The following is a 20,597-nucleotide window of genomic DNA, read 5'->3' as shown; positions in this document are numbered from 1 at the left end:
GCGTGCAGGTACCCAGCCAACAGCGAAGTCAGCACGATCCCCGCCGCCGCAAAGGATGAAAGCGTGATGCCCCCCCCGGTAGTGTCCAGTGTGGTCGGCGTGGTCCCCAGCGTGATCGGGGTTTGGGGCGTGTTATTGATAAAACATCTTCATAATTCTACTAATATATCTACTATGCTAATTAGTATATAATATTACATCTGCCCCATGACGGCCGGATTCACCACAGGACCTCAAAACGTCGACGGAAGTCTGCGTTCCATATCGGCAGAGGCAGATTGCTTCATAATTTACAGTACATGATTGTCTCCTCTGTGACCCGACTCATAACTCCTGAGATCATCTCATCATGCCTTGTCAGATGGCCTTCTACTCCGACCAGATTGAAAGCTCTGACATGATTCATCTTTTCAAAAGTTCTTCACATCAGACCGAAAGTCGGTCGTACTTTTGACGCTCAAGGCTTCGCGAGCTGTTCTTTCCGGAAGAAAAGCAAGAATCCAGCACTACAGTTCAGTGGTTAGCGTAGGGTCCCAGATCACGACAGGCCGAGAAGGGATATGGCAACGTACCAGATGATCAATTGGCAGAATAAGGCGACCCAGAACCATGCATTCGCCACCGCACTGACCCCAACAGTAGGGTCAGGAGAGATTGGGCCGGGACCCAGCTTGTTGGGACCGAAGCCTCGGGCGGCGATAGTCGCAATGGATCCGAACACTTGGGAGCAGATCAAGGTGAAGAGCATGTGCGTCCGCGTCAGGGTTTGAAGCAGAATAATGCCGAATCCGAGACCCTGGATACTATCGAGGACCCCAAGCCAGAGCCAGAGGCTGCGGGATGCCAGCGCCCCACCAACGTAGCCCCCGGCGACCCAGGGCAAGTAGTACCCTATCCCCGAAGTGGCCCACCAAATCTGCGCCCATCGTGGGGCCAGTAGTCCGCAGGCTAGCAGGGGGAGGAACCAGCTGTGGGCCTTCAGATACCGGGCTACGATGAACAGGAAACCGGCCCAGACGAACCCGAAGAAGACAACACACAAGATCACAATTTGCCAGGCATGAGCGTGGCTGGAGGACCAGAGGACTACAGATAAAGTACGGTCAGAGATTGCATGTTCCAGGCGAAGGATGGGAGGGAGGGGAGATATACAGTTCCAGTTTCGGCCATAGGGCGCACTGAGGAAGAAATTCGCCAGCAGGACATAAACGATATTCCAAAGCACAATCTTCCGACGAACGATTGCCTTGTAGAAAGAGGCGATCTTGCCAGGAGATTGGTGATAGTAATTGGGCAGTCCGCGGAATAGCAGAAGCCCAACAGCAGCCAACGCTACTGCAATGGGGTAGCAGATGGCACTAGATAAGAGAAAACGTCAGAGACAATCAATGGATCTTCGATGGACAAAGTTGATCTCCGGTCGAACAAAGGCAAAAGCAGAAGCAGCAGACGAATCGAGAAAAGAAAGACAACTCACGTCATTTTCCAGGAGCCAGCGACCCCATCAGTGGTCGTGGAAACCCCGTCACTGGAGGCTTTCGTCAAGACCGAGCCCCAATACCAGAGGGCAATGACATAGGCGGTTTGCAACCCCTGTATCAGGCAAGCCCGGAAGATCCAGACCTCCATGGGAGCGCCTCCCTCATCGCCGAAATTCAAGGCAAAGAACATGGAGCCGCTGGCTGACGCCACGGCATAAGCGCCGGTTCCAATGTTCTGAATCCATCCGCGGGCGAAGGAGTTCGTGGTCCAGTGCGCAGAGCCGATCAGGAAAAACGCCAACCCATAGAAAGCCCAGGGAAGAGACAGGCATACAGCCATCTTATAATACCGGTAGATCAACCACCAGCAAATCGAGGCAACAAGATAGGTGGTTGCGATTCCATATAATTTGACCGCTGTCTCGCCGACCTCGCCTGTCAGCAGAGTGATCTGGTAGGAATTGGCCGCAATAACCTGTCCCAAAGAAAGTAAGATCGAATAGATCGGCCAGTTTCCGAGGCGGATCTGCATCCACAGTTTGACGCCGGAAGGAGGCCGGTAGTCCTTGCCGAGCAGGAACTCATCATCCGGTTCCGATTCATGGTCGTGGCTGTTGCTACGATTGGTGATGCTTCGGTCCTCACGAGTAGTTATAGAGACTGAAGACGCGCCATTCTTGTCATCGCGGAAGATCGAGGGCGCCGGGGATTTCAGGCGACCCAGCTTGGCGTCGTGGAATCGCTCGAACCACTCCTTCTCGCTGGTGATGAGAAACTTCTCAATGCAGAGCTCCGATTCCGAGTTGCCCCCGGTCAGATTCTGCAATTTCTGATCGAACATCGCATGATATTCCCCCGTGCTATCCGTGAAAAAAGGATCCACCTTCTGCAGCCGGAAATCCTTCTTCTGCCCCGTGACCATGTCAACCGATAGTAGGGATGCACTGCTCAGCCGGTGGTTGACCTCACTGATGCCCATGGGAGGAAGCAGGCCCATCTCGCCCATCGAACTTGTTCGTGGTGTGCCGGGAGAGGTTGGAATTTGAAGGGGACTGGAGCTGGAGATCCGCGAGCTAGGCATAGCCGTTAGCCCCGACTGCTGAGCAGCCTGCATGCGGCGCGCGGCCTCTAGTTCCGCAGAGGTGGGGGTATATTCGTTGTCCTGGGGCTGATCTGGATCGACATCGACAGCCGCATGTTCTTCGAGGCTCTCGTCCATGACAGACAAATCATCGGTTGGCCCTTCGGCCCGCCTGGCACGAGGCTGATGGCCGGGCCCGGAACGGACTCCCAGAGAAAGTTTGCGTTGCAGGCCGGAGACCACTCGCTCACCGGACTCCGGTTTGGCAATGAATTCACTCAGTCGGTTGAGGTTGGTATAGCTGCTGTTACGCGAAGGACTCAAGGGCGTCTGCAGTCCGGAAGAAAGTCCTGAAGCAGCGTGTAGCGGTTGATTCAACCCGCTGGACTCGTGCCAAGTAAGCCCCGACAGGGTGGAAGAGCGGCCACTGGCATTGCCTTTGGCCGCCTTTTTGTGGATGCGAATCGCCGTCGTCTGGAGGATCTCCAAGTCCTCCACCCATTGCGCCACCGGGAATCGTTGTTTCGCCGAACGAGCTCGCATTTGAGCCCGGACGGCCGGTTTCGAGTCCAAGGCAGCGTCGATAGCTTGTTTGAACTGGTCAAGAAGATGATAGGTGGAGGTTGATTCGACATTATACCACCAGCCCGGCATCTGACCCAGCCCACCGACCCGAGCACCCACCCCCAATGCCCCCTTTCGCCCAAATTCAACCGCCACCAGGCCAAAGGGCTCGTCGCGAGAGGGAATCAACGCAAACTCTGCCCCCGAGAAGATATACGGGGGGAGAGAGGTGAACTCCGGCCGGGAAAACACTCGACCTGGATACCGCTTCATGATGTGGTCTAGCTTCAAGGCGGCAAACTTCCCATACAGATCAATAACCGGCCCGACACAGATCAATTGCACTGCTGGGTGGGTCTCCAGAATCGAGGGCATGATATCGGCAATAAGGTCAATGCCTTTCTGCATGGACCAGCGACCCACGAACACAAAAAGCTCAGCGTCGGGGTTGGGCTCGAGACCAGCCCATTCTTGCGCCTGGAGCCGGAGAGCAGCGCGCCCTTGTTCAAAGTCGGAATCGACCTCCACATCGTCACGCTGCGCGGCCAACGCTTGCTCGGGGCTCCATTCCCCCAAGTCCGAGGGATCAGGATTGGGCAAGTTGCCCACTTTATGCAACCCCCAGAAGATAGGGTACCGGGCATAAGACCGCTTACCATACTTCCGTGACACACCTACCGCTCCATATCCATGCTGATGAACGCGTAAGTAGCTTGCTCCCGCATGGAGGAGATTAAACACCTCTCCGAATTGCACATACTGCTGTACTACCTCGGCACTCAGATTGAAGACTGATCGAACCTCTTCCCGTTCACTGGCCGTTCGCAACGGCCAAAGACCCTGGAACTCTGCATTATGCAACGAGAGGCACACGGGAATGGTCGCAGGCAGCAAGTATAATGGTGCCAGGGATCCATGGTAGTCATTGATATGGTACAGATCAATGGGGAAACGCTTGCAGGCAGCTGCAATACACTGGTTCCAAGCTGAGTAGTATACCGCACTATGAAGGTCATCCATGCGGGCTGGGTATGGGTCTGACTTGGTTTGTTGGCGGAATACCGGCGCATCGAGAAGAATATAGGTGATGTTATTCAGGACGTGGTACTGGACCTGCACCTCATAAACCGTACCCATGATAGTCACCTCCATAGGCTCGGCTGGAGTGTCAACCGGGTAGTCCACTCCCCCAACGCAGGGGACCACCCAGATGAGATCCTGGTGGCTGAGGGTCTTCCCCATCAACTGTGCCATAACCCCTAGACCACCAATTTTGATCTTAATCTCCCAATCTTCAATATCATACTCCATCGTCGCGATCAAAACCATGCGTCGCTTTCCGGCTGCAGCGCTGATGATGGGGTTGGCCGTCTGCAGCAACCCCGATTTATTTGCCAGTCGCATCAAGGGATTGAGTCGGCTGTACTCCCCGCCTCCGGTCTGATTCTTCTTTAACAGCCGACGGCGGAGCGCAATTGAGAAGACTGGTTGTTTCTGGCTCGCACCCACTGCATTGAACTTGACCTTATAAAAGGATTTCATGAACAGCCAAGCGCAGGCCGCTGCCGAGAGAGGCGGCACGATCCAAAACAACACATAGAGCGCGATCTGGGTAGCCTGATGTCCCACGGGCGACAGGGAATACTTCAATGTCGCATCGTCAATAATCAGCTTCCAAGAGATGTATGGAGAAGGGGGGTGCTCCGTGATATTGATCACCGTGGTTGATAAGGAGGAGGGCGGCATCCGATCCAGTACCGTGTCGTTGTCCGCATCGCCCATCACCCATCCCTCATCAGGCTCCCCGTCTGGATTCATTCCCCAGACACTTACCTGGCCGTAGGCTGGCCATTCGTATGTGAAGTGGTATTTCCACAGTCCATCTGTCGTATCCTGGCGGATGACGTTGTCCAGCCCAGCATCATAGCCGTATTCGTTGTAGGGGCCCTCCCAGAAGAGGTGAGGAAAGCGCCGAGAAACCTGATGCGTCCACCCTGTATCGCCTTCTTGGACGTAGTCACTGCTGCCGGTCCATCGACTCCAGTATTCAGTACGAACGTGGTAGCCCTTCCAGGCCTGCTTGCTGGTGCCCGACCACGAGTTTTCCGTAATAGTCGTGTTGCCCCCCGTGTAGTCCATCCAGTCGGAGAAAGACGACCCCCAATTGGTGGAGTATCGCCACTTATCCGCGCCTGCGGCATGGTGCTGAACGTACAAAGACCCGTTGGAGTATTGGTGCAGTAAGCTACTGGAGTAATTGGCGGTCGGATAGATCATCGGGTTGTCAATCTGACCCACTCGCAGAAGAAAATGGTCGACCGCATCCGTGGTCTCGTTTTTATAGGTATTACTAGCATTGTTGATGGTCACGCGATGGATCCCATTATAGACCCCAGTCAGGTTGCCCTGCCACACCCAGGCGCTGGGAATAAATCCGGCCCATGTGCTGCCGGTTTCGTTGAGCGTAGCCGCCTTGCAACTGACACTATCGGAGTCCACCGAGGGAACTTTCCCTACTTCGGTCGAAGAATTCAGGGAGATGGCACTCGTCACCGAATCGCAATCCATCGCTTCGGAGAAGTATAGTTTGATCTGGATGGTTTCGTCTTCATCGGCAGCCACAGTGGAGCGGACCGGCACATCATGGCCGGGAGAGAAACTCGTCACCATCGGACGGGGTTTAACGAAGCGATCTCGCGGGACATAGGCGCGGAACTCGTAGGCATCCATAGTCATGTTGGCTAAGCAGCCGTTGTATGCTGTCGAACCATTGATCGCCAGCTTTTTCGGGCTGCTGACTAGCTGGTGCTCATCGAAGGGATGAAACAGGTTCTTCACCCAGGTGCCGGTGTCAAACGGCGAGATCAATGCGGTCGACTCCTCGTCGCAGTTGAAGCTATACTTGATCGTTCGATTCGTATTATGATAGACCAGCCAAACGGGCTGGTTCTTCTCGTCGGATCCCAAGTCCTGGTAGTCGGCGCTGATATCCCGCAGGACTGACCACAGACCGGTTTCCGTGGCGGTTCCGCTCGAGCCCGGATAGTAGACATCCTCCGTGTGATTCGAGAGTTTGGTGAGGTTATAGCCATCATTCAGCACGGGGAAATCCACGCGCATCTGGTACATATGCTTGATGATATTGCGTGCCGGATGGGAGGGATCCCGATGGTCATAGGAGACCGTTGGGTCGTGGCAGGCCAGGCGCCCTTTGGTGATCGGCCAGTCATAGTAGGTGGAGGAATCCAAGGAGAAGCACCCATGCATCTGCCAGGCGGTTGCCGGCGACATGACCTGGCGGCCGAAGATGTAATTCGACGCGGTGGCGTCCAGAACATAGAAGGCCTGTTCCTCCCCCCACAGGAGGAGAGGAATGCCGGGCAGAAGCAAGGTGGTGATGAAAAGGCCCAGCAGCTGGCGCTCCGTCCCTTTCTCCAGTGCGGGCCAGCGAAACACATCTTGATTGGTGACCCCGTACATGTGTCGCGGATCGAAGACCCCGGTGTTGGGGTTGATCAAGTCATTCGTAATCACCATCTCCTTCCAAGCCTCGATGAAGTCCACTGGGACATCGTATCCCGCGGCTAAGTTCCCATCCATGCCGAGAAACCGCTCCAACGCACGGTACACGGAATAATGGAAGGCGGCGCCGTCGATGGCATTCATCCCCTCCTGTCGCAGGAAGTACTGCGGCAGTGATGTATTGGTGAGATTCATGGCCACCTCCACCGAGGACGGATACTGATCCGGCTGTCGGCCCCGTCCCAAATACACCGACCCAAAAGTATTGCCTCCGGTGATCTCTCCCGCGATGAAGAAATTCTCCTTCCCTACTGCACGGGCGCATTCGCGATAGGCGGCCGACATGTCGCCGAGGGCATCGACGGTGGACTGGGTGGCCTTGTCGTAGCGAAATCCATCAATATCCAGCTGGTAGATGATCATACACGAATGTCGGATCAACCGCTGGCGGACTGAGGGATGCCATTCGCGCAGACGATCCTGCACGGAGGCAAACTTGGCTAATTCGCGTTTCCAGTCCGCATAGACTCCGAAGGCTTCGATATCCCCGTACTGATCAAAATCACTGTCGTAGCAGCCGACGAGGGAATCGGTGACCGTCTTCTGGACGGGGTAGCCATTCTCATACCAGAATCGCGGATAATCGCAAGTCTCATTATAGCTGTTCCCGATATCGAAATCGACGTAGCGGCGGGCGGTTTTCCACTCGACCTGATGCTCCTTCACGGTGAAAGGGGCGGTGGTATTCAAGTAACCTTGGAAGCCGATCAAATCCCCCATGGTGGCGATGGTGTTATCGAGCACCACGTACATCCCTCGCTTGTGAATCTCGGTGATGGCCTGGCGCCATTGGGTCAGGGTGCCGTAATGACCGTCGAGCAAGGTGGTGTCCAGCGCCGAGTACCCGTCATATCCCCAGGGCTGGTTCATCAGAATCGTGCCGGCCAAATAGATCCCCTAGGCGCACTTCGGTCAATAGATTCGGTCAAGACCACGGAATATATATATATATATATATATTTATTTTTCCCTTCACTCACCTTGATCCCCATGCCCTGCAGATAATCCAGCGTGTCCAGTAAGCCCGCGACATCTCCCCCGTGGCGCATCTGGGTCGAGGAGATATCATGTTCCCAGATGGATTGATTGTGGTTGTCATTCGTCGGATCTCCATTCACAAAGCGGTCCAGCATCAAAGTATAGAATGGAAAGCGCCAGTTGTCCGGGGAGGAAAAGTAGTCACCCGTGTGATTCGGCCATTGACCCCAGTATTCGGCGGGGTTGGTGGCAGTTTGATTCTCGTTGAGGTTGTACGCCGCGAGCGATGCATTGTACGGCCAAGCGATGGCCGGCAAGACGCAGAGGAAGAAGAGGAAGAGTGTTTGCGAGGTTGGCACCCGGCCGGCAAGCGCCCCCTTCATGTTGGCTGGTCAGCACAACAAGAAGCTGCCTCTTGAACAGTGGGAAAAACAGCAACCCCGGTCTTTGGACACCAGATCATAGGCGAACACGGTTACTCTACTCTCCGAGATATTCACAGAACGGGCCAGAAAACGGCCGAGGAAGGGAAAAGAAGAGGATGATTATCGTTGCAGGGGATGGAAACGAGCGTGAGAAATCCGGTCAAGCTAACCCACCGTAAACCCGATGGCCGTCAGATACATAATAATAATAATTTAAGAGTTGAGGAGGAGGAATTAGTAGGTCCGATAAGGTCGGGATTCTGGGCGATCTGGTCTTGTACCTGGCCCTGTCTGGTCTTGACAGTGGATTCGAAGCTCACATCACGGATTACGAATGCATGTGCTCCAGCCTGTGTTCAATGCTACGAGTTTTGGTGGCAGTGGTATATTTTTGGAGTGGCCAAGTAACGAAGAGGAGTGTTTGGAATTGACTGGATGGGTCTATCAGGAGGGGACAAAGTCCACCTCTGTATGTAAACTAATTAGTTAGTGAGTGAGGCACTCCGTAGTTGGCTAAAAATTCTCCTCACTAACAACACTACACTACGTATACTCCGTACGTAAGTTACGGAGCCAGGTGAGTAGTCAGGTACAGGACCAATCACATCGCCTGCCAACTTCCCCTTCTGGTCTGTGCTTCGGGCGTTGCAGTGAGTGTGTAAAATCTCTGATCAGCCCTTTTGTGTGTTTTTTTTTTAGTTCTTGTTTAGTTCTTGTTTGTGCTTCGATAGGACAATCCCACGTATGCTTAAAGGTTTAGCCGCTTGGCCACGGAAGCTTGGAAGTGGCAGTAAACGATCTCGTTCGTTTTGCTTTGGCCCCCGCCCCACTGGCTGTATTTTAAACCTGCAGGGGCTTACGCAATGCTTTCCTTCTGTTAGCTTCACTATTCCTTCATTCGGCACACATCCGCTTCTTCTTATCGGTGCAGTCTGGATGGATGGACTAACGTTACTACGGATGTTACTGCCTAGTTTTGCTAGTTAGATAGATTTTCCCCCCCTCCTCTAACCATGAACAGGGATGCTGGACCATCATGACCATCGACTAATTCATTTTTGTGCACAATGCGAGCGAGAGCACAGTACAAAGTACCGCCTCTACGCTGGGGCTTCTGCTCTGGCGGGCCCCTCTCCCATCATCACACTGGCGATAATGCGCTATGCATCCTGATGACTTGACGCAACTCTTCCAGCATCGAGCATCGCCAACTTAGTCCGCCTATACTATGTCCTTATCATTCCTCTCTTCGCGGTCGCTTTAACTATCGGACAGTTCACCCATTCTCTCCTTTCCCCGTGGGACGATAAGCAGCCGTGGTCACGGCCGAGCCTCACTAGCTATCCCCCCCCCCCTCCCCCGGCTGGGCCATCCTATGCCTGGTGATTGTCCAGAGACCGAATAGAGCCACAATGCGGCCGTCTAGGGCTCTCTTGCTCGGGCAAGACAGCATGATCTCTTACTTTGTCTACCTCCTCGCCCTTCTCCTTCTGGCCGGTTGGTCCACCCCTGCCCGCGCGGCAACAACCGAACAATGGAAAACCCGCTCCATTTACCAGACGATGACTGATCGGTTCGCGCTCACCAATGGGTCGACCACCACCGCATGCAATGCCACGGAAAACAACTACTGTGGGGGGACTTGGCAGGGGACGATCAACAAGTTGGATTACATCCAAGGCATGGGATTCGATGCCATCATGATCTCACCCGTGGTGAAAAACATTGCCGGCCGATCCAAGGACGGGGAGGCCTATCACGGCTACTGGCCCCTCGACCTCTACGAGCTCAATGCGCATTTTGGCACCAAAGAGGATCTGATCAAGCTTGCGGAGGAGGTGCATGCGCGGGGGATGTACTTGCTGCTCGACGTGGTCATCAACAACATGGCCTATAACACCGACGGGGAGGATCCCGCGACGCACATTGACTATACCGTCTTCCCCCAGTTCAATGGCTCCTCGTATTTCCACCCGTACTGCCTGATCACGGATTGGAACAACTATACGGAGGCCCAGTGGTGCCAAACCGGCGACAACTACACCGCACTGCCGGACCTCTACACGGAGCATACCGCGGTGCAGGACATCTTGATGACCTGGAGCACATCGGTCATGAACAACTACTCGATCGACGGACTTCGCATTGATGCCGCCAAGTCCCTCACCCCGAGCTTTTTGCCGACCTATGTGGACACCGTGGGGGGCTGGATGACGGGAGAGGTCATGGAATCCAACGCCAGCATTGTGTGCAATTATCAACAGGAGTATCTGCCCAGCTTGCCCAACTACCCCCTCTACTATGCGATGATCACCGGATTCCTGAACGGGGAGCCGGCGTACTTGCTCGAGGAGATCGCCACGATCAACAGTCTCTGCCCGGACGTGCCGGCCATGGTCAACTTCATCGAGGACCAAGATGTGGATCGCTGGGCGTACATGAATGACGATATCCGGTTGGCCGAGAATGCGCTCACCTTCATGATGCTGTTTGATGGCATCCCCTTGGTCTACCAGGGTCTGGAACAGCGCATCGTTGAATCCAACCGAGCCGCCCTGTGGACCACCGACTACGACACCAACGCGACGCTCTACAAGCTCATTGCGACGCTCAACGCCATTCGCAAGCACGCCATCAATCTCGACGCCGACTATATCAACTCCCAGACCTACCCGCTCTACCAAGGTGGCAGCGAGTTGGCCTTTTGGAAAGGGAGCGCCGGGCGACAGGTGATCATGCTGCTGTCCACGCAAGGCTCCACCGGGTCGGCCTATGATCTGACCCTCCCCGTGAGCTATGGCGCCAGCGAGGTGGTGACCGAGGTGCTGAACTGCGTCAACTACACCCTCAACACCGACAGCGAATTAGTCGTCCCCATGGACAAGGGCGCGCCGCGAGTCTTCTTTCCCGCTTCGATGATGCCCGGCAGTGGGCTATGCGGCTACAATACCAGCAATGTGACCTACTCGGAGCTCCGCCTGGCAGCCGTGAGCACAAACTCTTCCTCCGCCGGTGGCCACACAGTCGCCTCAGTGGCGCCGGGACTGATCCTCGCTTCACTGCTATCGCCGTTTGTGGCAGGTCTGACAATCTAGGTTGCGATAAGTGGAATTCTTGTTGTTGTATAATAGCAGTGGGCGGAGTGGGCCAGATAAAGCGCCTTCCCCCGCCCCTGAATTTTGTTAGTTGCTCGCCGCAATGGCCTGGAGTACCAATGAATGACATTGTTTTCTTTTCAGCTTGCCAGACACTTGACCTCGGAATTTGACACTTGAGCTTGAAGCTTGGAGGTCGTCCACTGTCCCCTAAGCCTCGCACTGTCCAATCTTGCTCCCGTCGTAGCTAGTCCAAGGGGCTTCTATGACCATCTTCCTCCATTTTGTACTGGTGGAGCATCCTCACAGTTTGGTTATCGTCGTAGTCGTCATCATAATAATCCTCATCACAAGACCCTTCATACAAACACATCTCTCTGCGTATCTTCAGCAACCGGATAAACAGAGGGCTGAGGTACTCAGCTTAATCAAGGCACAGTACGTGGTCTGAGGAGGGGCGGAGCAGCGCTTACGGGAAAGGGGGAGTTGGGGTCCCAATTCCATATAACTTAGATGGCACTCGCAACGGTCTAGTCTCCACCTACGTTCTCCACCTACGCCCGAGTTGTAGAACAAGTCCAATCATCCCAATTACTCGCTACTGATCGAATCATCGTATGCAGCACAGCATAAAGATGCACAAAGTATCCACAAAAATGGCAGCGGTAGCGGTCGCGGCAAACCCCAGGCGGAAATGACGGCGGGAAACAGAGGACGATCAAGGCCTATACAATAGAAAAATGCATGTGTCAGTAGGGGTGGTTTAGACACTGAAATATATTTTACATATATATGTATATATAGTTTATAGTAGACTGCAGAGCTAGATTCACACGGATAATAGCTGTGGGCACCGGGGGCTAGTGATTGAAATATAGTCGGCTGATTGACTATGATATAGTGGTATTGTATCCGCAGGCAACCCGGGGTATTGCCGAATTGATGATTAAAATAGAACTTGAATTGGATTGAATTGATTGAATTGAAATGTTCAGTCCGCTACATCACCACTTATCTTGAGCTTGTCTTGGAACTTCCGAGTTGATGAACCAACAAGAAGACACAGTCTCCCCACAGTTACTAACATCTAGCAGACGACTATCCGACGCCTATTCCTACCAAACTGTCAACCGGCCATTGCAGGCAGCGAAAGCGAGAGAGAGTAGCCATACATCTGAACAAACCTAGCCCCTAGAACGTGCAAAAGGACTTAACCGCACCGCCTCCACACTCAACTCGCTCAGAGTCTTCCCACTCAGATCGGCCTTTTCCAATCGCATCTCGAGCTCTCTGGACACCCAAGTGCGGAACTCCATCTCGATGAGGGAGTCCACCCCATTTTCGCGAACAGAGCGTGACGGATCGACCTCGCCTTCAGCGATGCTCAGAACCGAGGACAACTTCTTCTGAATACCCGTCAGCACAACCTGCGCCGCGGCTTCGTCGCTCTGCGCCGTAGCCAGCAAGGCTTGCATGCAGTACTGCCCGGATGCACCGTCCGCCGCCTTTGCCGTATCGGCTGGGACTGACCGGTCCCGCAGATGCACGAAGAGTGGATCATGCAGGGGGCGCGGGGCGGGAATGCCGCGCTGCTCGTAAGCGGACTGGGTAACTAAACCGCACACGAGCTGGCACGTCGCCAGCGACGGTGGCCGGCGCGGATCCAGAGCGTACTCGAGTATCGCTAACATCTCATCCGCACTGTGCGTGGTGAAGGCCTTGAGCATGTGACGCAGAGACTCCTTGCGCTCAGCGATGTATCCCACCGATGCGACGGCACTGAGGTTAATGCTCATGGCCGGAAGACCCTGGGAAACCCGTAGCTCGGCTAGGGTGTCTTGGAAGACATTCCCGGCGTTGTAATTTGCTTGACCACGATTTCCGACCACGCCAGCTATGGAGGAAAGCATAACAAAGAATTGTAGGTGGTCGGATGATAAGTATCTATGGATGTTCCAGGAACCCTGCACTTTGGCCTGGAGAGGCTCCTGCCATTGACGGTGGCTCATTTCATTGAAAGAACTGTCCGCCAAAGAAAGTGAGCAGATGATGCAGCCTCGAATACGAGCGCCAGTAGGGCCTTGAATGTCCTCAAAGACGGTCTTGACCCGCGCACCGTCGAAGATATCGCAGCAGATGACTTGGACCCGGCACCCCATGGCCTCCAGTGTTGACACCATTGTTTCTCCAGCAGGGTGTAGCTTATTGGATCGACTGAGGAAAACCAGATGCCTCGCTCCTCGCGTGGCCATCCAGTGGGCGATACTCCGGCCGAGTCCCCCCATCCCACCCGCTAGGATATATACGGCAGTTGGATCCAAACGGTACGGGGCTGGTCTCTCTTCAATATAAGGAATCGTGTCCTCCGCCTGTGGAATGCAGACAATCTTGCCCATATTTGAACCTGTCTGGAGGGTTCGCAAAGCGGCCTGGATCTGTCCATACGGCACCACCGTTATCGGCTTGGGTGGGTGAATCTTTTCCTCCTGCCACAGTTGCATGACCTCCTGTAGAAGTTCCCTAACGACCTTGGGACGAAGCCGCGCCAGCGCAACGAGATTTACTCCCGCAAAAGTTCGATTGTCGTGGAATGGGCTCATGGGCAGCTTCCCCCCAGACAGGATGTCACGCTTGCCGATTTCTATGAAGCGTCCAAAGGGGGCGAGACAGCCCCATGTCTCCTGCAAGGCTTCTCCTGCCATCGAGTTCAAGATGACGTCGACTCCCTGCGGTGCCAATCTTGTGATCCCGGTTACGAAAGCCAAATCCCGGCTGAAGAAGATGCGCTCCGCCTTGATCCCGTACTCGTCCATCAGTAGTGTCTTTTTCTCAACAGTCGAGACGGTGGCAAAGACCTCGGCTCCTACCATTTGAGCGTACTGTATGGCCGCCTGTCCGACGCCACCCGCAGCCGCATGGATCAAAACCGATTCCCCAGGTTTCAAATTGGCAACCCACTTCAGACCATATAGAGCCGTAGCCCAGATGACTATCATACTGGCGGCCTCCTCAAAGCTTCGTCCGTGTGGGATGCGCACCACAAAGTCCTGCTCAGCTCGTCCGATTGTCCGGAAGGTGCCCGCATGCGCTGGGTCTTCATGATATACTACTCGATCCCGGATTTGTAGCCGACTGCAGACGGCTGCTCCAACTCGAGTGATGACGCCGGCAGCCTCACAGCCAATGCTATCGTGCGGAACCTCCCCAAAAACCGTGAGCAAATCCTTGAAGTTGATGCCCACTGCGCAAACGCGGATCTCCACTTCCGTCGGTCCCAGAGGAGGTAAAAGATCCGTGTCGGACACCCAGCGTAGACCATCAAGTGTTCCAGTGCTTGCAATCGAAAGTTTCGCCGGCCATTTCAAGGACTTCCATTCTGTTGATAGGACCTTTGAGCATGAACCTCGGGCGTTGATTAGACCTGTTACCTCAGTACTCTTGACGATTCGGTTTGTCTGAACCTGCGAGCCATGAAGGCGATATTCCGCATTGCGGTGGCGGACTCCTGCGCGTCCTTCGGTCAGATATTGGTGCACGAAGACTTGAGCAATCCCGGTGACAATGTCTTCTGTCAGATTGGCCGCGATGTCGACCGCCAAGGTAACTAGATTTAGACGCTCTGACGCACGCTCCCATCGGATCGTGCGGATGAGACCAACCGCGAGACTATGCATCGGGTCTTCCATACAAGTTACCCATTGTATGCGGTCACAGCTGGTCATCAAGTGTTTGATATGGTCAAAACAGACTTCATCCATCTCATGTAACACTGGATGGTGAAGCTCCAGAAGAGAAATGCAGATGACGTCGCTGAGGTCTTTATCAGACAAGGACTGCAGAGTTTCAACAGCACAGGAATTGATCCCTTTGCTGCGGAGGTATTCGTGTAGAGCCTTGGCTACCTCGCCACTCTGGGTCTCATGGGTGATGATGATGACTTGGTGCTTATTGGAAGATCCTGCAGGGGCAACCGCTGTAGAAACCATGAGGCTGTTCTCCTTGAACTCCGGGTACCGCGAGCTTGGAATATCGACATCGATACCGGAGAAACTCGACTGCAATAGTATTTCTTGCCACTCTTCAACCGGTACGTAGGGGCACCATTTTCGCAATGGCTCTGTCGCTAACCACCAGCCAATCAAGACACCAAAAATGACATTAATATGCAAAATGTCTTGTCTGCAACCCTCAAGGAGGACTATCTTGCCGCCAGGCTTCAGCAGTGAGCGGGCATATTTCACAGTCTGGGTCAGATCCGGGGTGGCGTGGAGGACGTTGCTAGCGATTACCATATCGTACGATTCCCGCGTAAACCCTTGCGAGAGAGGATCCACGCTGATATTCAACACCTTAAATTGGAGCATCTCATCCCAGTCAGCGAGGCGAGACTTGGCTTTCTCGAAAAAGCTCGGCGACAGATCAGTGTAATCGTATTGAGCAACGCAGTTCTCATATGGCTCCCTGTCGTTCTCCACAGGACAGAGGTAGCGTAAGATTGAGTGGGTAAAAGCTCCGGTCCCGGCACCTATCTCGAGAATTCTGAGACCTGAGTAGGTGTAGCGGAACGTGTGCATGACTTGCTCGAGGCTAGCTGGTATGGGACCTGTCTCTATGGTCATTTCATAGAACCTGGTCATGATCTCATCTTGGCCAAACATGAGGTGCAACGGATCGCATTCCTGCTTCAGAATTGAGCAAAGATTGGTGCCCATGCGCAACAGAAGTTCTCCGGCAGTGTCACGCGCAGCAACTCGCACAAAAAGCCTGCTTCTCATCTCACTGTCCTGCACGTACTTCTGCCACTCATCTATGCTGATACCGGGCACCAATCCCTGTGCTGCATCTGCTACCAATTTGTTTAGATACTCTCGGCATTGCAAGTAGTGGTGTGGGATGGTCGGCGGAAAATGATACCCCTCCAGCTCAAGCACTGTATTGCTGGCTAATAGTGCAGCTGCTAGCTGCAGTTCCGAGAAACGGATTTTCTGTCCGTCATAGCTCATGTGCTCCTCTCTCGGCAGAACCATCGACGCATTAGCGATGAAGTTTGCATCATTGTTCCATTGCATGGAACAGCAAAGGTGATTCTCGGTCCGTCCAGTTGTCTGAAACTGAAAGGGGGAAAAGCGCACTCCGCGAAGAGAAAGAGCTCCATTGCGGTTCTGAGCGTCCCACACTTGTGTATCAATGCTATACGCGCTATGGGCAACGGGGCATGCTCTCGCGTAGCATTCGAGAGTTCCTTGGTCTGGGATACTCGCAGATACCCAAGCCCGGGCAATGAAGCTGGGGACGAGACCGTTTTTCTGTGCCACAGTGTCACTCAGAGCAGAGACCGCGGCGAATCCTGCATGCAAAGCATTGTCAAATGTGGCGGGATGTATTAAGTGTTGATGGATGAACTTCCTAGGCATATTCGATGCTATATCCGGGATGGTGATTTTCCCAGATATTACTCCAGCTACGGTCCCTCCTTTCTTCACCGACGATAAATTTCTGAACAAAGAACCAAACTGAATCCCGGCAGAGCAAAGATTGTCATAGAATTGGCTGGTGTCCACTGGTATCCGACATGCAGAAGCTTGCTGTTGGGTTTCGATCCAGGTTTCCTGGAGGATTGCTGCTTCGCGGCCAGCAGTGACAGGATTGGGGAGTATCGCCGGATCACCGGCAATAGACCCCGTGCAATGCTCAACCCATTGATCCAGCTCAAAGTTATATGAACTGACAGAGAAACGATTCCATACGGCTGACGTCGACAGGTTTGACTCGTTCACAAGGTACATAAAAAAACAAACCTCGATGCCGTGCTTATCATCTGGGACCACAAGCATCGTCTTCAGGTTCACGTCTCGAAAACGGTAACCTGCAGGAGAGTTCCCACTCCCGTTTTGTCGCATGGCCTCAATGGCCATCACCAGGTATCCGACGCCAGGGAAGACGATTCGATCTGCAATCTGATCGTTTAAGCTGGTCAAAGTCAACGAATAAGAGGCGATCGCACAGTCAAAAACCTGCTTACCTTGTGATCTCGTAACCACGGATTCTCGCTCACTCGTAGGTAGTGCTTCCAGCTTTGGCGCAAGTCGTTCGAATCAGGGTTAGGGGTACCGAGAAGTTCGTGGCGCCCACGTTGCCTGAACCGCAGTGCCCTACTCAACCGGCTCTCATACAGAGATCTCTCGGCATGGTTGAAAGGGTACGGCGGCAGATTGACAATCAATTTAGGCTTCCTGTCTGGCGACTGAGAGCTAGTGTTGACTTCAAACAGATTGACATTTGCACCAGCAACAGCAAGATGACCGACTGTATCCAGCAATGTCCTCGTCGAGGGGTCAGAGCGGCTAAGTGTCATTCGGCACGCGATGGACTCCTTGCCAGCTAGAGTTTCTTTGATCGCGCTTTGCAAAGCACAATGAGGCCCAATCTCAATCAGCTCGTCGACTGTACTGCGGCCATCTTCAAAGCACATCCGTTCTAATGCCTGGGAAAACTTGACAGTCGAAACAACGCTCTGGGCCCAGAAACTTTTGGTCAACGACGACCGCGTAACTTCGTCGCCGGTAGTACTTGAGAACATCCGGATTCTGTGCTCTAAAGGTGTTTGATAGCCGGGTTCTGCAGAGTCGTTCTCTAACGCAGCCTCATACTCATCCACAATGTTCTTCATACGGCAAGAATGGTACGCATTTGGGGCTCTGAGGCGGCGCGAAAAGACCGAGTCTTTTTCCAGCATTTGCTCCAATACCAAGACCAGGTTCTCATCCCCGGATACGGTATGATTCTGGGGACTGTTGTAACACGCAACGACAAGTTCTCCAGGCAGTCTGCGGCGAACCTCCTCCACATAGGATAGCAAGGCAGCACTCTCGAGACCGACAGCCAACATTGCCCCTTTCGGGATGCCCTGAATCTTTGAGTTCAGGAGTCTGCGGTGATACGCAGCATTCCAGGCCACCTCCCGGCTGATCTCTCCTGCACAGTAGGCTGCTGCTATCTCACCAGATGAATGACCAACAACACAACTCGGCCGAATACCCCAGCTGGCTAGAAGGTCCACCAGGGCTACTTGAATTATCGTGCAGCAAATGTGCGAAATCTCCGAGTTTTCAGTATCTGGGTGCTCGCTGGTGCTGAAGATCCTGTCTGTGTATGCACTCAGTCAGGTCACAATTGTACAAACAGGAAAACTCATATAACCTTACCTCTGAACGCGAACGGACAATTTTGAAGGGTCAAATATGCTGACGCAGCTGCAATGGAGTCCTGGAAAATGGGGTACTGGAGCAATTGTTCGGGCATTCGAGGATCGACCGCGCCCTGTCCGGTAAAAACAAATCCGATCCGTGGTGGCGTCTGGCCCCCCCGAGACTGTGACAAGCCGCGTCCCTGTGCCACCTGCGCCTTGAAATCTTCACAGGATGTAGCCAGCATATAACTATTCCACCGAAATCTGGAGCGCCTTTCTGACAACGTGTATGCAATATCCAACAAAGCTCCGCCATCATCTTCAGCTCTGGTTTCCATGTGGGACGATAATTGTGAAGCTACCCGTGCAGGAGCTTCTTCGTCGAAGCCGGAAAATAGCAGCAACTTGAGATTCGATGTGATCTTCTGCTTTTCTTTGTCGTATAGTGCCTGGCCCAAGCGGTTCTCAGTAGATTCAGGCTCATGTTGATAAGGAGGGGAAGCAATCGATCGAGTATTATGGTGCCCAGACAGGCCCATTCGCTTAAAGTAGCCATAAGCATCTTCAAGGATGCAGTGAGCGTTCGTACCGCTGAGACCAAAACAATTGACAGAAGCCCGACGTGCACCGGTCCCTGGCCAGGGAGTAACCTGAAGTGGAAAACGTATGTTCCATTCATCGTGCTTAATTTGAGGGTTTACTTTCTCAAAGTTGACGTTTGGCGGAATAAGCCCAGCCTCAAGTATCAGGACGGTCTTTAAGATGCCTGCAATTCCGGAACTACCCTCAAGGTGGCCGATATTGGACTTGACGGCGCCAACATAGAGAGGTTGACCTCGCTGGGGGGTTTGAAAAGCTTGCGCAAGAGACTTAACCTCAATCGGATCCCCGGCAGACGTTCCTGTCCCATGAGCCTCGACAAAACTAGTCTCCGCGGGGTTTAGACCGCAGCTCTGATACGCACTCTGTATTAAACGAACTTGTGCGTCTCCGCTGGGGTAAGTCAGACCCGGGGTTCGACCATCATGGTCTAAGGCTGTGGCAAGAATAACGGAGCGGATTGTGTCGCCATCAGAAAGTGCCTTCTCTAAATCCTTCACAATGAGGGTTCCCACGCCTTCCCCTCGAGAATACCCGTTAGCTCGGTGGTCAAAGGTAAAGCACTTCCCTTCTGCACCAAGAAAACCGGAGTAGCTGAAGGCCAAGACATGATGGGGTGAGCTGTAAACATTTGCTCCACTGACAATGGCCTAGAGTTATCAGGCTCTTCGAGTGAGCAATAGCAATGGAACCAGACTCTACAGGGTACGAATACCTACCATATCACTTTCTTGGGCATGTAGACTGCGAGCAGCCAGGTGGAGGGCAACCATCGAGCTGGAACACGCAGTCTCTATAGTCAGGCTCGGGCCCTTGAGATCATAAAACCAGCTAACTCGTCCCGAGATCATCGAGACTTCGGAACCCGTGGGCTTGTGCTTCAAGGCAATGTCTAGATCGGTGCTCAGTCGGTCACGATGGTCATGATTGAAGCCACCCACGAAGACGGCGGTGTTAGAAGATACAACTTTATGCATCGGCAGCCCGGCTAAAGCCCATTTACTGAACAGTCAGTACTCCTGTTCCAGAATCGGTACAGTATATCACACTTGCCATTTTCCAGCGCGTGATAGACATTTTCCATGACCAGCCGTTGCTGAGGGTCGAGACTCTCTGCTTCAGTCTTACTGACAGAAAAGAAGGCGGCATCGAATGAATTCGGGTCCTCAGAGAGGAATTGGGCCGCTTGAGTGTGTGTCTATCGAGTTTACGAGTCAAACCTTCCTGCCAAAACATGTATCACTGTTTAGAGTTGCCCACCGTTCCAGCATGTTCAGGGTCCGGGTGATAATAGCCTTTGATGTTGAATCGATCTTCTGGGAAGCTCGTCGTCGCCTCTCGAGCTGCTACAAGGAAGTCCCAGAAGCTGTTAACATCTTTTGCATCTTGCGCGTATTTGGCTGCCAGCCCAATAATTGCGAGAGGCTTGTGATGCTGAGCTGCCTGTACCTCCATGTTCGTTTGTGGTGTTGGGCCGACGGTCGCTGTGCAACTTGAGGGGAATATATAGCGAGCGAAAAATGGGATGTGATAAGGTACTATGAAAAGTACTATCGAGTTTTTTTGGACCCAAAATGCGATCCAGTGCAGACTTGTATAATT

The 20,597-nt window shown here is 53.4% G+C and overlaps 3 protein-coding genes across 3 annotated transcripts; 1 reads left to right on the top strand and 2 right to left on the bottom strand.

Annotated features, from left to right (window-relative positions):
* Positions 1 to 333: 333 nt before the first annotated feature.
* Positions 334 to 8,069, bottom strand: BP01DRAFT_391279 (alpha-1,3-glucan synthase; the record flags this gene model as incomplete). Its single annotated transcript, XM_025578067.1, has 5 exons — positions 334 to 506; positions 573 to 1,086; positions 1,153 to 1,358; positions 1,478 to 7,605; positions 7,689 to 8,069. The coding sequence occupies 5 exons, from the start codon at positions 8,067 to 8,069 to the stop codon at positions 458 to 460; spliced, it is 7,278 nt and encodes a 2,425-aa protein (XP_025431900.1). The 3' UTR covers positions 334 to 457.
* Positions 8,070 to 9,495: 1,426 nt separating this feature from the next.
* On the top strand, positions 9,496 to 11,314 carry BP01DRAFT_356116 (alpha-amylase). The gene has a single exon (XM_025574866.1). The coding sequence runs from the start codon at positions 9,563 to 9,565 to the stop codon at positions 11,204 to 11,206; it is 1,644 nt and encodes a 547-aa protein (XP_025431899.1). The 5' UTR covers positions 9,496 to 9,562; the 3' UTR covers positions 11,207 to 11,314.
* BP01DRAFT_415414 (type I polyketide synthase) lies at positions 11,294 to 20,450 on the bottom strand (the record flags this gene model as incomplete). Its single annotated transcript, XM_025579137.1, has 7 exons — positions 11,294 to 11,416; positions 12,427 to 17,163; positions 17,229 to 18,352; positions 18,412 to 19,645; positions 19,715 to 19,983; positions 20,049 to 20,193; positions 20,256 to 20,450. 7 exons carry the CDS (start codon positions 20,448 to 20,450, stop codon positions 11,294 to 11,296), a joined length of 7,827 nt encoding a protein of 2,608 aa, XP_025431898.1.
* Between the last annotated feature and the right edge of the window lie 147 nt (positions 20,451 to 20,597).

The sequence above is a fragment of the Aspergillus saccharolyticus genome, assembly GCF_003184585.1.
Source record: "Aspergillus saccharolyticus JOP 1030-1 unplaced genomic scaffold BP01scaffold_12, whole genome shotgun sequence".
In the NCBI taxonomy this organism is placed as follows: Eukaryota; Fungi; Ascomycota; class Eurotiomycetes; order Eurotiales; family Aspergillaceae; genus Aspergillus; species Aspergillus saccharolyticus.
The sequence above is the reverse complement of the archived record's forward strand: the minus strand, read 5'-3'. Positions and strand labels throughout refer to the sequence as shown.

Excerpts from the sequence above, each read along its gene's own strand:
- BP01DRAFT_356116 (XM_025574866.1), top strand. The coding sequence starts at position 9,563 with ATGATCTCTTACTTTGTCTACCTCCTCGCCCTTCTCCTTCTGGCCGGT.